The sequence below is a fragment of the Branchiostoma lanceolatum genome, chromosome 2 (genome assembly GCF_035083965.1).
Source record: "Branchiostoma lanceolatum isolate klBraLanc5 chromosome 2, klBraLanc5.hap2, whole genome shotgun sequence".
Taxonomy (NCBI): Eukaryota; Metazoa; Chordata; class Leptocardii; order Amphioxiformes; family Branchiostomatidae; genus Branchiostoma; species Branchiostoma lanceolatum.
Window position 1 is genome coordinate 38,162,970 of NC_089723.1, and position 17,254 is coordinate 38,180,223.

General features: G+C 42.4%; 2 protein-coding genes across 2 annotated transcripts in view; both read left to right on the forward strand.

Annotated features, from left to right (window-relative positions):
• The window catches only part of LOC136428971 (zinc finger protein basonuclin-2-like), a 133,543-nt gene that overhangs the window by 23,076 nt on the left and 93,213 nt on the right, over window positions 1–17,254 (forward strand). The gene's annotated exons all lie outside the window — the stretch shown is intronic.
• LOC136428969 (centlein-like) overlaps window positions 1–17,254 on the forward strand; it is a 56,892-nt gene that overhangs the window by 11,784 nt on the left and 27,854 nt on the right. The window contains exons 3-5 of the mRNA XM_066418820.1: window positions 499–551; window positions 10,699–10,770; window positions 13,370–13,480. Of these exons, the coding sequence (XP_066274917.1) occupies window positions 499–551; window positions 10,699–10,770; window positions 13,370–13,480 (236 nt within the window). The remainder of the gene's footprint in view (window positions 1–498; window positions 552–10,698; window positions 10,771–13,369; window positions 13,481–17,254) is intronic.

A 17,254-nucleotide genomic window follows, 5' to 3' on the forward strand; every position in this document is an offset into this window, starting at 1 on the left:
ATGTGAATGAAATGAAATGAAAACTGGGTAGCTACTACAACAGCATTTGTTCTCGTACAGAATATAAATTCATGTTTTGCTGTCTTGCTGAAGTAGTCTTTTGGCATCAGATTTGCAAAGGCTACAATGTTAGGCAGCAGGGAGAACGTTTGTCATGAATTTTCAAGACTTGTATTTCCTGGCCAAGAACTTTTCGCTGCATGGTGGAAACTTTTCTGTACTGAAAGCATTTGTCTGTTCTGTACATGTGTGTGTGGGGTACAAAATGTAGTGCTACAGGAAACTTAATATGTTTATGCTAATTGTCTACTTGGAAAGCAAAGTACAGTATTATACTCTGACTTACAAATGTCTGCTGATGATGTATGAAATATCCTGTCAGACCCACCACAAAATAAAGGTTCTACTACTACTACTACTAAATTGCTGTTAACTACTAGATTGCTGTTAACTAGTTTTTCTACCTGTATAATCATGACTGTATTTCCTGGCCCACAGTTCTGAGGAACCAAGAGGATGCCTACAACTTCGAGTCTACTTCCTATCAGAAGGTAAGGGAATAAAAAGACTATTTTTTACACAACCAAGCGATTCATTCAACCGACGTTTTGGTGACCATCTGTCACCTTCTTCAAGGCAATTCTGACTGGTTCACATTGCAATGCAGCACAGGTGTCGCTGCATATAGATGCCTTCCCAAATGCAAATTATTTACATATATACAGTATGTATTGTGATGTCATTCCCTGTGACTGTATATATGTAAATACTTTGCGTTTGGGAAGGCATCTATAAGAAGCGACACCTGTGCTGTCAACCAGTCAGAATTGCCTTGAAGAAGGTGACAGATGGTCACCAAAATGTCGGTTGAATGAATCTCTTGGTTGTGTAAAAAAGAGTCTTTTTATTCAGTGACTTACCAACCTGATGAAACTATTAGTATTAGGCAGAAGGTAAGGGGATTCTTCCGCCGAGTGGTTCAAGAGGCTTTGGATTACATTCCTTTACGATTCTTAGAGACTTGGTGAAGTTGTACTTATGTTTACTGGGCACTTCTGCTGCTCAATTGAGCTTTTACATCCCTGGAACACATTAACCGTACATGTGTCTTGAAGTAGAAGACTCTGAACGTACGGCCCTGGATGGCATTATGCAATAGCAGGGCAGGAAATACTGGGTGCATAATACACTTTTGTACACCCGAAATTGGAGCTGGGCACCTTATTGTTGACTATGGATGCACCTAAATATTTGCTTAGGGTTACGTAGGTAATTGTACACTAGTATACAGCATATTCTCTACATTTAAGTGTCTGAAAAGATTATAAAGACTTTGTTTTATTAAGATCTTGAAGTTAGCATTAGAATTTCAAAGTCAAACTCTGATGAAGAAAGGCAGTACAGTTTTTGATTAGATTTTGCTGACATTCAACTTCATGTCATGTTGTACACCTATTTTTTTTCCTGTGCATCTTATTTTTTTTATAGTTTTTTAAAAATCTTTATTTAGAATTTCCAACAACAATGAAATTTACAGATACATGTACACATGCAAACACAAAAGCAACTAAAAAATGATGAACAATTTGCAATTTTTCCCGGTCAACTAATCTAACAATTGAAGACATGGTGTCCCCACTTAACTAAATGCTTCTGATTTTTCCATAGTTTTGTGCAATGATATATTCTATTCTGTTGTAATATTTAACAGCATTTCAAGCCCTGATATGTAAGACCCAAAGGAACTCAGTACTCAGATGTCTTATCTCTCCTTGGTGCTGAAGTACCTTCCATTAAACTGTGGTTACCAGTATAGCTGTCCAAGACCATAAAACTGTTATTACACAAAAGTCATGTACCTCAGTGAAAACAGAGGGTTTGTTTGTATGTTTGTCAGATTGTTTGTTTGTTTGTTTGTTTGTCTGAGTGTGTGTTCAAGTTTTTCTCCATAGCCCTGGTCTAAGATTGTCCCAGTTTAAAGTCGTTTCGTCTTGGTGGCAGAAGGTGGAGTTGGCTTGGGTTCAAATTTATGAGGATGACATGTGTGCGAGAGTAGAAGGTTTGCTTTGCATAGGCATGAAAATGCATTGGGAGAATTAGCAAGGAATCCGCAATAATGAATCACTCAAGAAATTCCCCCAAAACCCTTGATATTTCTTGGAGGAATTATTTTTTTTAAATTTCTTGTTATTATCTGGTAATGTCACTTTTGTCTGTTTTCTGTGATTCCAATTATTATGTACTTAAAAGATGGGTAATGTAAAGTAAATAAAGGATTGAAAGGCCAAAAGGTTTCTGATGCCCCTTACTATGTTTATTTTTACTTTTTAAAGTTGTAGTTTAGACAATTGTTAAAAAATCAAAGGCTTCAAGGCATATAGCTTGTTTGATGTCCTCATCCACATAGGTCAATTGTCTATACAGCAAATCCCATTGAAAGGAAAAGGTGTGAAAGAATTCTTGCAGGAAGAATTTAGACATGGATATTCATAAATATTCAGAAATATGCAGAAATAGCGAAGAGAATCAACGCGTTTGAAATGAACTGTTATCGCAGACTGCTACGAGTTCACTGGACATCACACACCACAAACAAAGAAGTCAAGGAACGCATCCACACTCTGCAAGGCCCACTCGACAGTTTCCTGTCCTTGGTTAAAAAGAGAAAACTGCAGTGGTTCGGACACGTGTCTAGGGCGAAAGGCACTCTTGCACACACAATTCTTCAAGGAAAAGCGGAGGGTGCGCAGCCGCGGGGACGTCCCCGTCGGTCGTGGATCTCAGATCTCAAGGAGTGGACCGGTCACTCAGCAAACCAGATGACGAGACTGGCGGAGAACCGCCAGCAGTGGAGAGCCTTCACAGAAACCTATGCTGCCCCGACGGCTGACTAAGCTATGGGAGAGAGTGAGTGAGTGATTCATAAAAGTTATTATAATGATCATACATGATTGTGGAACAAACTTATCCACGAGATTGAAAATTTGCATCTAAAAGTAAAAGCTTTTATTTTGCTACTTCAAAAGGCTGAGTACATATTGAGATCATGATGAACATCACATTTACAACACTTTACTGCAGAATTAGCTTTTCAAACACTTCGTATTGTCCAAGTGACAAAAGATAAAACTTGTCCTTGGCTGTGGAAGCAAAAACTTCATTGACGGAAGGGTTAGCCAAACTTTGTTGGTCTATTCATTGCACTTTCTATTTCTATTATAACATATTTTGCAGAATTAGCAAAACAGGCTCTTCAGATTGTCAAATTTATATCTAAAAAAATGAAACTTGTCTGAAATACTTGTATACAAACAAACTCTGTTACTTCATTGATTTTGTTGCACTTAAAACATACCTTGCAGAGGAAGAGAGTCAATATATTCAGATCGTCAAAATTGCAGCTCAAGAAAACTAAATTCTTGTCTGTGGTACTTCGTTGGTGCATTCATTGCACTTATAACATTGTACCATGTGCGATTGTCGTGCAATAAAGTTCTTCTATAACGCTTTGTAGAATTAACAATTTAAAGAAAAATCATATCTCTGAGAAATAAAACTTGTCTTTGGCTGTGTCTACCCAAACTTTGTTGGTGCATTCATTGCATTTCATTTAATTTGTTTTAGCAGTAGAACCACACTCAGGTCCCTTGTAACATACTTTGTAGAATAAGCATTTTGCAAGAAGTTAAGATGTCAAAATTATCCTTTTTTCTGTATTACTTGTCTACCCAAACTTCGTTGGTGCATTCATTTCTATTTCATTTTCTTTCACCAGTAGAATCTCAGACCCTAGCTTGTAACATACTTTGTAGAATTAGCATTTTGCAAGAAGTTAAGATTATGTGACAGTCAAAACCATATCTCTGGAAAATGAAACTTGTTTGTGGTACTTGTCTATCCAAACTTTGTTGGTGCATTCATGTTATTTCCTTTGTTTTAGCAGTAGAATTACACTCAGGTCCCTTGTAACATACTTTGTAGAATAAGCATTTTGCAAGAAGTTAAGATTATGTCAAAATTATTCTTTTTCTGTATTACTTGTCTACCCAAACTTCGTTGGTGCATTCATTTCTATTTCGTTTTGTTTCACCAGTAGAATCTCATATCCCTTGTAACATACTTTGCAGAATTAGCATTTTGCAAGAAGTTAAGATTATGTCAAAATTGTTCTTTTTCTGTATTACTTGTCTACTCAAACCTCGTTGGTGCTTTCATTTCTATTTCATTTTGTTTCACCAGTAGAATCTCAGATCCTAGCTTGTAACATACTTTGTAGAATTAGCATTTTGCAAGAAGTTAAGAATATGTGACAGTCAAAACCATATCTCTGGAAAATGAAACTTGTTTGTGGTACTTGTCTATCCAAACTTTGTTGGTGCATTTCATTTCATTTGTCTTAGCAGTAGAATCACACTCAGGTCCCTTGTAACATACTTTGTAGAGTAAGCATTTTGCAAGAAGTTAAGATTATGTCAAAATTATTCTTTCTCTGTATTACTTGTCTACCCAAACTTCGTTGGTGCATTCATTTCTATTTCATTTTGTTTCACCAGTAGAATCTCAGATCCTAGCTTGTAACATACTTCGTAGAGTTAGCATTTTGCAAGAAGTTAAGATTATGTGACAGTCAAAACCATATCTCTGGAAAATGAAACTTGTTTGTGGTACTTGTCTATCCAAACTTTGTTGGTGCATTCATGTTATTTCCTTTGTTTTAGCAGTAGAATTACACTCAGGTCCCTTGTAACATACTTTGTAGAATAAGCATTTTGCAAGAAGTTAAGATTATGTCAAAATTATTCTTTTTCTGTATTACTTGTCTACCCAAACTTCGTTGGTGCATTCATTTCTATTTCGTTTTGTTTCACCAGTAGAATCTCATATCCCTTGTAACATACTTTGCAGAATTAGCATTTTGCAAGAAGTTAAGATTATGTCAAAATTGTTCTTTTTCTGTATTACTTGTCTACTCAAACCTCGTTGGTGCTTTCATTTCTATTTCATTTTGTTTCACCAGTAGAATCTCAGATCCTAGCTTGTAACATACTTTGTAGAATTAGCATTTTGCAAGAAGTTAAGAATATGTGACAGTCAAAACCATATCTCTGGAAAATGAAACTTGTTTGTGGTACTTGTCTATCCAAACTTTGTTGGTGCATTTCATTTCATTTGTCTTAGCAGTAGAATCACACTCAGGTCCCTTGTAACATACTTTGTAGAGTAAGCATTTTGCAAGAAGTTAAGATTATGTCAAAATTATTCTTTCTCTGTATTACTTGTCTACCCAAACTTCGTTGGTGCATTCATTTCTATTTCATTTTGTTTCACCAGTAGAATCTCAGATCCTAGCTTGTAACATACTTCGTAGAGTTAGCATTTTGCAAGAAGTTAAGATTATGTGACAGTCAAAACCATATCTCTGGAAAATGAAACTTGTCTGTGGTACTGACGTCCACCCAAACTTCGTCGGGTTCATTCATTGCAAGGCCAGTCATGTTCCTCCCTCCCCCGTCTGCCCGCTCTGTTGTAACCCTTCAGAAAGTGACAAAGTGTGCAAGTATGATGAACGACTGCCTGATAATAGGGTTTCAATCAATGGCATACTGTATGTACAGGGGCCCATCTTGTGATCGCACTGTTGCTACAACTTTCCAACTCTTTGGGGAGCGCGATATCGAACTTTGGCTAAAAGTTTCATGGTTACTGCTGAAAGAGATCGTGTTCTGATTTATATTGTCAATTCATTGCATGAAATATTCATGCAGTTATTTCCTGATACATGTGGTACTGCCGAGCTCTCAGGACATGAGAATGTGACAGATTGTCACTTTCAGGAGCAAAAGTGTGGGCCTGCGTCCTTTGTCTCCCCTCGGCAGGTATGAATTATTGAGAGGAACACGGATCTGCCGGGGATACATCATGTCAAGAGCCCAGGACCACCTGGGTTACATGTCACTGCCTGTCTTTTCACAGTCCCTAACCTTATTGTTCCCCCACCCTTGTCGAGAATCGCCGGATAAAGGACGACCACGTCGAGCCCTCACAAACGGTGAATAATTCAGGGGTACAAATGGCACACAGCAGCGTGCGCGATCGGTAAAGGGTGGCGTAACAGGGAGGTATAGCATGTCAAGCTGTCACTTTGATCCGCATTACAGTGTCATCACCCACGTAACTGCCCCCTCCATGGGTTATATGAACCCTGGCATCATCTCGTTATGGTGCCATCACTCTTCGGCTGACAGGTGGAACAGCGCTTTCGCATGTACCGACAACAAAGAGGTGGCTGCCGCTCCGAAGATAACGACTCCGCAATTTTGACGATGGGTATCCGCGGTCCCCCGGGGGTGCTCGCTGCGATATGAGGGATGGGCCGAGAAATGATTTTGTCGTTGATTGTTGACGGGGAGATGATGGATCAATACCTTTAAGCAGGTGACAAGTTTTTATAGCCCATCTATCGGAGTTACTCGGCCCTGCGCACTGTCGCTTGATATTAAACCCTGCTCTCTCTTAACCTCTGAGCTGTTACGACAATTCCAAGTGTTCAGGACAATTTGCTCCAAGGAAAAGGTATTATGGAGGCGCAAGTCGAGCGGGGATGGCCGATTTAACAGTCAGTGTGTGTAGCGGCCACAGTCAAAGGGGTTAGTTCCGGGTTAGACACACTCGGCAAATTGCATTGACACAGACTTTCACAGGTCAGGGCGGGATAATGGTCTTTGCTCTCCCATTTTGTCCGGTACAAGCTGAAGGCCGAGATAAATGCCACCGTGGATTTCCTTTTCCGCGCTTGTTTTATCACTGCGTAGCCAGGGCTGGAAATGCTGGGTGCGACTGCACTGTTTTGCGCCCAATATTGGAACTGTACAGGTGTATAGTGTTTGACTGACAGTGTGTGTTCACCTACTAGTAGATATTTGTGTTGGATTAGTTGAATCAGTCACCATGTAAACTGAAGGTTCATAAATGAATAGAAGACTTATTAGTAGTATACATGTACATAGTATGATTTTGACATTTAAGTGTTAGAAGAAATGATAACACCTTTGTAATAAAACTGATTTTTCCTTTTCCGTGCACATTTGCAGCAGGGCTGTCTCCAGCTTCATTTTTTCCCCTGTCCCACTCACTGTTTGGGAGCCCATATTGTTGATTTTCATTGTTAAATCTGTCATTCTAAGCTTGCAAAAATATGTTTCCATTTCAATTTCATGTCCTTTTCGGACGGATGGTGTGAAATTTTTGTCCGTCCCAACAATCAAATTTCCGTCCTGGGACGGAGAGACAGGTCCTGGACACATCAATGATTTGCACTATTGTGCACCCAAACTTGGAGCTGTGCACCTAACGTTTTAACTGTGAGTGCAACTCGATATTTGTCTTGGATTATATATTTGCAAGGTCTCCCTTGGACATCAGTTACCATGTGAACTGAAGAGACCACCCTAAAGATTAATTAGTAAATAAAAGACTAAGACAGTACAATCATATTGTACATAGCATAATCTTGACTTTTAATTGTCGGATGAGAATGATAAAACCTTTGTTTTAAAAACTTAAGAAAAAAAAATTAGAAGTTAGCTACAGAATTTCATCATATTCAAGTTCTGAAGATACAGGTTGTAATTAGACTTTGCTGACACTGCTCTTTTTGACCCAATTTTTTCTATGCGCCTAGATTTTAAAGTTAGGTGCCCAAGTGCACCTCTTCCCAAAAATGGATTTGGAGCCCTGCTGCAGAGGTACGACCCTAGGAATGATAGAGTAGGGGGAACACCCCAATCCGTGGATAGAGGAAGTCCCTTATTGAATACCGAAATACATCTCATCAAATCTGCTCCCAGCTCATATCATTCTGCCCCTTACAAATAGAATAAACAGTGAAGGGATTTTTCCAATTTCCCAGCGTCTTGTCTGCATCTGAAAGTGACACGGGAGACGGGAACCTTGCCTGCCGTTAGATACAGCCGCCCTGAATAAAAAGCACATGTGATTCGTCAAGGTGCGAACCTGAGGGGAAAGATACAGACAAATAGCAGTAGGGGCGGTCATGGTATGTCTTTTCTATGTATAACATACATGTAATAAAGGATTGTGGTCAGCGGATTGACCTTCCTCCTCCCTGTAACCAATAAGAACATTTCTCTGTCATTTCGGTAAGTTGATAACTTTTTGCAGACAGATTGTGGCTTAGAATAACAATTTCCAAGGAATACCAGCTGCATCTTTGTGTGTGGTGCTGAGGTGAAGATATTAGCTTTATTTTATTTAGTTGCAAACGCATGCCTGAAGGCTAATTGCATTTAGGGAACACATACTAGATACTGTTATGTAAAAAGATAAAGAAATATCTAGTCAAAAGATCTGTCTGATGTTTCTAAGTACATCACTGAGGGGTTAAGCCTCTCCTTTGGAGGCAATCATAGCTACTGAATAGTCCCATGTTTTTAATGATTACCGGTAAGTGTGTTTTATGCTTTTAGTAGAAATGTACTTTTGTGGAGGTTTTCTAGAAGGTGAAAGCTCAATGGGAAATTGTGGTAACTTTTTCATAAAGTCTGTCTCTTTCAGCCCTTAAATAAGGCCAGTTTCAAATGAAATTTTACACTGCATCCATTGTACAATACTTGCACAGTCTTTCCAGAACGGGTAGTTTTCTTTAATGTCCCTTTTCCATCTGAAGTGGGTGGGCACGGATGTTGCAAAGAAAGACGTAGCATGAAGGGTGGCTTTACGCGTACAAAACGGCGTGGTAAAGATAAAGACTGCGATGTCCACGGGGAATCCGTCAGTGTCAGGGCGTGCGCGAGGTGAAGAATGGACGGAAGATGTCTTTGTGACGGCACCCTGAAGAAACTCAGCATGGTGTCTATCAGGGCACATTGACTGTGAAATTGGACTTGATACCCAACTCGACTGGGCTAGCTGGCTGGCGGAAACTTTTGGGGTGAAGTGGTGGGCAACTGTTGCCACTGGGAAAACTTTGACAGTACAGTCAAAACTGCTCGTTGACAAGAAGACCACTTGGGGGACCGAAAAAATCTTTTCCAGGGCTTGAAATTCATTTATGGGAATAGGTGCACTGGTGCACCCAACCAAAAGAATTAGGTGCACAGAAAGACTTTTGGGTGCACCACATAAGATAAAGTTGAATGTTAGCAAAACATGATTACAAACTTTAAGTTAACTTAACTGCCTGTTAAACATTTCACTTAGTAAACAATTTTTTTTGAAACGTTTAGTTAGACTTGTAATTTATTACTTTACTGAGATGCATTTTGTTTCATGTGATACCAAATGTTCTAGCTTGGGAGTTGGTTTGGGTTTCAATAGGCAATTTAGGTAGTTTGTCTAACATCTTTATTTATTCTTTATCTTTATTTATGAGGGGTATAAATGAGGCCATGTACTCCAGCCATCACTAAAGTTACAGAGACGGTGGGCATTATAAACTTCCTGGCATGTTTGACCAATTGCTGACGTCACGTATCCGTAAAGGCACGTGTCAATAAGGTCAAGTGTCTGTAACTCTCGCGAGTTAACGTTCGGCAGTGACTTCGGCATTTTTGATCCTGGGAAGGGCGACAGTAATAGAAAATTTGATCCTTATACACCTTTGTGTTGGATAAAAGTTTAATGTATATTGATTCACGGTAAGAGTTGTAGGATTGTATATGTGAATGTTTTATTTTTAACTATTTTATCATGTACTTTCGCAGCAAGGCTGGCCCCTTGTAATAGCAATAGCTAGTCGGGCAGCCTTGGCTGCTGTACATTGTACGCAGCCGAACAAATAAATAAATAAATAAATAAATAAATAAAATAAAAGTTTAGCATTGTACTAATATGATTTAATTTACTACCAAGTAGTACACAGAAGAGCTTCCATGCTAATCTATGTTTAAAGTTTTGATTCTTGGTGGTTTGCAAACGTATACAGCTGGTTGCGATCTTTAAAAAAAGTGACAAACTTTTTGTGTGTTCTCATCTGTGTCATAGCAAAGCCCAGACCATCAATCCTTGACCTGGTTTAGCCCGGATAGTTGATGATCTATCTGTGCAGGTTCCCAGTAAGGGCTGGTCGGTCCCAGATGGTGTTAAAAACCGACTGTAATACATCCGGGTATGAAATATTGGACAATCAGTCAGGGATCCTGCCCCAACAACTCATCACAAACTGACACTTCCGGATCTAAGCGATATGTCACCTGTAGTCTGTTTGCTTATACTAATGAACAATGACATGTGGTGCAGTAATGCAATCCTGGATACAAATTGAAGTCAAACTACCTGCTGGAATGTAGGTCAATTTTGGTGGCGTCGCCCATATTTCATCCTCCTTTTTAAGCTCACCTGTTGAATAACCAGTAGTAACTTTTGTGTCCTCTGATAGAATGCTATATACAACTTGGATACTTGCGCCGGTGTTTCCAGTACTGTAGCAGTATGTGACTGTAGCGCTATTGCGAACTCAAAACCTCTGCAATGTCTTCGTTTTCTCCCTATAGCCTTATGACAAAATCAAATCACAGTGGACTTAAATTACAGTATAATTACAACTGTACGTGTAATACAAAACCATGTAGTACATTTATAGAACCAGTTACACTCGTGAAAGTAAAGTAAAAAATCTTACTGTAACATTAAAAGTCTTTTTGAATGATACATTACTAACAGTGCTTCTGTGTTCCCCAGATGTATGCGGAGCTCAGCGTACAGTTCAACGCCCTCCAGGCTGCCGAGATGGACCTGAGACAGCAACATCAGGTACAGTAGGCAACCAGCTATTCTCACTAACACAACAGGCAACCAGCCATTCTCACTATCACAACAGGCAAACAGCCATTCTCACTAACACTGGCAACCACGCCTTCAGCCATTCTTACTGAGGCAACCACTCCTTAAGCCATTCTCACTAACACAGCAGGCAACCAGCCATTCTCACTAACACAACAGGCAAACAGCCATTCTCACTATCACAACAGGCAACCAGCCATTCTCACTATCACAACAGGCAAACAGCCATTCTCACTATCACAACAGGCAACCAGCCATTCTCACTATCACAACAGGCAAACAGCCATTCTCACTAACACAACAGGCAACCAGCCATTCTCACTAACACAGCAGGCAACCAGCCATTCTCACTAACACAGCAGGCAACCAGCCATTCTCACTAACACAGCAGGCAACCAGCCATTCTCACTAACACAGCAGGCAACCAGCCATTCTCACTAACACAACAGGCAACCAGCCATTCTCACTAACACAACAGGCAACCAGCCATTCTCACTAACACAACAGGCAACCAGCCATTCTCACTAACACAGCAGGCAACCAGCCATTCTCACTAACACAGCAGGCAACCAGCCATTCTCACTAACACAGCAGGCAACCAGCCATTCTCACTAACACAACAGGCAACCAGCCATTCTCACTATCACAACAGGCAAACAGCCATTCTCACTAACACAACAGGCAACCAGCCATTCTCACTAACACAGCAGGCAACCAGCCATTCTCACTAACACAGCAGGCAACCAGCCATTCTCACTAACACAGCAGGCAACCAGCCATTCTCACTAACACAGCAGGCAACCAGCCATTCTCACTAACACAGCAGGCAACCAGCCATTCTCACTAACACAACAGGCAACCAGCCATTCTCACTAACACAACAGGCAACCAGCCATTCTCACTAACACAACAGGCAACCAGCCATTCTCACTAACACTACAGGCAACCAGCCATTCTCACTAACACAACAGGCAACCAGCCATTCTCACTAACACAACAGGCAAACAGCCATTCTCACTATCACAACAGGCAACCAGCCATTCTCACTATCACAACAGGCAAACAGCCATTCTCACTATCACAACAGGCAACCAGCCATTCTCACTATCACAACAGGCAAACAGCCATTCTCACTATCACAACAGGCAACCAGCCATTCTCACTAACACAACAGGCAAACAGCCATTCTCACTAACAGGCAATCGTGCCTTCAGCAACTCTCATGATCATGTAGTCCACAATTTGTATTAATGGTGATAGTTAAGCTTTGTTCGTTCATTCTGACGCTTGTAGTGCCTAGTGGCACATGTTTCAGTAGCAGGGTATATTTCTACAGGGAGAGGTTGCTAGCCCTTCACCTATAACGTGGTCAAGGCACCTCCTTTGACCTCAATACAACCTTCCCCAACCGAAGTCAGGTACCCATTCACACCTGGGTGGAGTGAGGAAAGTCGTGTAAAGTGTCTTTCCCAAGGGCACAAGATCGGTGACATGACAGGATTTGAATCCGGGACCACTTGCTTCTGAGCCGAACACTCTGCCATTACGCCGCATGACCGCCACCCCATAATGCAGGCCTTTGCTTGACAAAACTAACATGACAAAGGAGGGCGTCATTTCAGGTCAGAGAATAGGCTCCAGTTCCTGGAAGTGCTTTTGCAATTCTTAGAAGCATCTTTGAATTTTCTGGTCACAGGGGAAAGCCACAGAGGAAGAAACCTTGTAGACAATGTTGCCCCATTTGTCTTGTCATACTGTAAATCTTGAAATGTTTCGAGTGGTTTTTATTTTTACAGTGACCTCTCCATCCCCAATTCGTGAAATCACAGATTATGCTTTTCCAATATATTACTGCTGTACTACAAAATTGTTTCAGACGCAAACTTAAAACATCACGAAAACCTCATTCATGCCTCCAACCGCAAAATTGAGTCCCAGCAAAAATAGATGCCCTTACGGTAGCAGGTGAATCCAGGACAGCACATGCCACTTAGCCCTTTTCACTTCACAAACCTACCTGAGGCTTGGTGCATCACGAAAATGGAAACCGACTGTGTTTACCCAGAGGTGAAAATAAGCCACCACTATGTCTAAGAAGGGATGTCCCTAGAGCTCAACTGGTAGCAGCCTCACAGTTAAGCTCCTGGTTCTGATTAGTTGCTAACTGGAAGCTACATGTAAGACCCCGGTTCAATCCTGGGTCAGGACATCTAAGTTGGGGCTAGGCTGCACCACTTGTTTGGAAGGGACGTAAAATGGGTGTTCCCGTGTTTGAGGAGGTGCCTGGAACACGTTTAAGGGCTAGCAACCTCTCCCTGTAAAAGTATGCCCTGCACTGAAACAGCAAGGAAATTTGTTTGTTTGTTTGTTTGTTTGTTTGAACCTTTGTCTCAAATCGGCACGCAGGCCGCTTTTCATTGAGGTCATGAGGGAAGAGGTAAGGGTCAGAAACAATATAAAAGAGATACACAGTCATTTGAGTCCTAATAACTTTATCAACATATATTTGCTGACCTATGTGCCGCAACGCACTACAAGAACTGAGAGGAATGTTTTTTTAAACCTTCAGGAGCTGCTGGCAGACCTACGGGAGAGGGATGAGCTCATTTTGGAGCTGAGAGATTCCCTGAACATTTCCAGGAACACCGGAACACAGGCCAACCTCCACCCCAGGGACCAGGTAAGGACAAACTCCTCTCACACAGGCCAACCTCCACCCCAGTGACCAAGTAAGGACACACTCTTTACACACAGGCACACAGGCGGACCTCCATCCCAAGGACCAGCTAAGGACACACTCCTCACACACAGGCACACAGGCCAACCTCCACCCCAGGGACCAAGTAAGGACACACTCCTCACACACAGGCACACAGGCCAACCTCCACCCTAGGGACCAGGTAAGGACACACTCCTCACACACAGGCACACAGGCCAACCTCCACCCCAGGGACCAGGTAAGGACACACTCCTCACACACAGGCACACAGGCCAACCTCCACCCCAGGGACGAGGTAAGGACACACTCTTCACACACAGGGCAACCTCCACCCCAGGGACCAGGTAAGGACACACTCCTCACAAACAGGCCAACCTGCACCCCAGGGACCAGGTAAGGACACACTCTTCACACACAGGCACACAGGCCAACCTCCACCCCAGGGACCAGGTAAGGACACACTCCTCACACACAGGCACACAGGCCTACCTCCACCCCAGGGACCAGGTAAGGACACACTCCTCACAGGCACACAGGCCAACCTGCACCCCAGGGACCAGGTAAGGACACACTCCTCACACACAGGCACACAGGCCAACCTCCACCCCAGGGACCAGGTAAGGACACACTCCTCACACACAGGCACACAGGCCAACCTCCACCCCAGGGACCAGGTAAGGACACACTCCTCACAGGCACACAGGCCAACCTCCACCCCAGGGACCAGGTAAGGACACACTCCTCACACACAGGCCAACCTCCACCCCAGGGACCAGGTAAGGACACACTCCTCACACACAGGCCAACCTCCACCCCAGGGACCAGGTAAGGACACACTCCTCACAGACACACAGGCCAACCTCCACCCCAGGGACCAGGTAAGGACACACTCCTCACACACAGGCACACAGGCCAACCTCCACCCCAGGGACCAGGTAAGGACACACTCCTCACACACAGGCACACAGGCCAACCTCCACCCAAGGGACCAGGTAAGGACACACTCCTTACACACAGGCACACAGGCCAACCTCCACCCCAGGGACCAGGTAAGGACACACTCCTCACACACAGGCACACAGGCCAACCTCCACCCCAGGGACCAGGTAAGGACACACTCCTCACACACAGGCCAACCTCCACCCCAGGGACCAGGTAAGGACACACTCCTCACACACAGACCAACCTCCACCCCAGGGACCAGGTAAGGACACACTCCTCACACACAGGCCAACTCTTATGACTTCTGACTCTTGCAGTAGCAGAAAAGAACTATAACTGCCTTTACACTAAGTCTTACAGACTTGTATGATAAGTACTGGAGTATTTGTTACTGGTTGATAGCATTTCAGTACCATGGACATGTCCTTAAAGCAGTGGCCACGACTCTGATTTGACTGTGTTTACAGCATCTTTCTTCTCTGTTTCAACCCGTGGAAGAGTAGCTCAACTGTTCATTGAGTTCATATGATGAGCTAAACTTTTCACACTTTTCACTTATATCCTTTGGACCCTTTACAATTTTCATGGCATTTCCGAGGTCTTGTCATAGCTGTTAGTTTGAGAGAAACATCAATTATCTGAAGTCTGAAGGGCTGTCTATTGATAATGTCACCATGTAACATGGTAAAAATTAACTGTACCAACTCTCAGTCTCAGGATGATTGGCAATGATTATAAAGTATTGTGACAACCACCCACAAGCAGAAGTTCTCCATTTTCACATGCTGCATTTTCGTGGCATGTCACAACTTTTTCCTTAGCTGTTAGTTCGAGAGAGAGACACCTTCACTATTTGAAGTCTGAAGGGTTTTGTATTGATAATGTTGGCATTTCACAACTTTTCCCGTAGCTGTTCGAGAGAGAGAAACATGTACTATTTGAAGTCTGAAGGGTTTTGTATTGATAATGTTGGCATTTCACAACTTTTCCCGTAGCTGTTCGAGAGAGAGAAACATGTACTATTTGAAGTCTGAAGGGTTTTGTATTGATAATGTTGGCATTTCACAACTTTTCCCATAGCTGTTAGTTCGAGACAGAGAAACTACTATTTGAAGTCTGAAGGGTTTTGTATTGATAATGTTGGCATTTCACAACTTTTCCCGTAGCTGTTAGTTCGAGAGAGAGAAACATGCACTATTTGAAGTCTGAAGGGTTTTGTATTGATAATGTTGGCATTTCACAACTTTTCCCATAGCTGTTAGTTCGAGAGAGAGAAACATGCACTATTTGAAGTCTGAAGGGTTTTGTATTGATTTATTAAAAGCCAGCTTTTACCTGGGGCAGCGGGATCAGGGATGGAAGGGGTGCAGAGGCAGTAGGAGCTGCGAGTCCTTGTACGACTCCATTTGTCACAGCGGCGTCGATACACGTGTAGTGCTCTTGTCCACATATCCCATAAGTAAGCTGAGCTCAACAAAGCTGGGGGCTTTCAGTTTACTCATTGATCCGCAGACAAAAGCCAGAGTTCTCCCTCATGAAAATGTCTTCAAACAAAAGCAGCTAAACGCCCTGACGCTAAATGTGTTTACAAGAGAAAACGAGAATAGTAGAATAGAACTTTATTGCTCGACAGTTGTACATATTATGCATGACGTGTACATGTACAATGTGTGTCAACAATAACAAAGTAATCAACACAACAGTACTCCTCTATTCTAAAAACTATGAGTGCATGAATATCGACAGAATGGCAGATTGACATAGAGTGTATGTTTGTATTTGTTATGATACAGTCTCTTTTTTTTTAAGTGCTACAAATGTATTGGCCTGAAAATGGTAAAACGTCTTTCTTTGAGTGTCCAGGAGACTGAAATGGCCAGACGACGTTTGCAGTCTTGTCTCGTTTTGTTTTCTCCTCCCCGGGCACTTTTTCCTGGAGAGAGGAACTCATATTTGGAGTTGACAGTTTACGTATTGATTTATTAAAAGCCAGCTTTCATCTGTGTCCTTCCCTGGGTAAGCTCCCCGGAGCCAGCTCGCAAATCAACTTCTGTCCTTTTAAAACTGTTTTGCGAGGAGTTATTGATTTATCGAGGAGCCTTTAACACGTGTCTTGTGGCCGGGCAACTTTCCCAAAGTCTCACCATAAATCTCCGCATTGTGTACTTGAGGACGATGAATAATTGATGGGGAGTTCTTTATCTCTGTTTAGTGGCTGTTCGGAGGTGATGTGGCTGAACAATGACTGTCGCTCTTTGATCGTGGCGTGTTCCCTCGCGTGCCACCTTGCGTGTCTGCCCTTGCAGCTATTGGCTTTCCGCGGTCCCGACGGACTGTCGATCGCCTTGTAGGAACATACCGGAGCGGACTCTCCTGTCATTGAAGTGTACGATCTAATTTACCATCAGGAGCAGACATCGTGCAGTTCGGTTCCCGGTGGACCGATGTCCTTGTCCACGTCCCTCATCTTTCCGCTCCATTTCACATTCCTTTGTCTGATGTTGTCATCACAGATTTCTATTGTGGATACCGGTGGCAGTCCCATAAGGGCTGTCGTCTCACTTTGTTAGTATTGATCGTCGTGTTGCCCGTCAGTGTAGGTTTATTTGGTGTTCAGGTGGTGTGAAGAGAACAGAAACAGTTGAAAGATCATCTGTGTCGGTAGAAGTCACAATCTGAAGTAAAATTGAACTATAATTTCCAACCCAAATTTGTGACTTTCTAACACCAGTCTTTGTCAAGTAATGAGCAATTCACGGCTTCTATGACGTCACATTCTGCAGATTGAACACG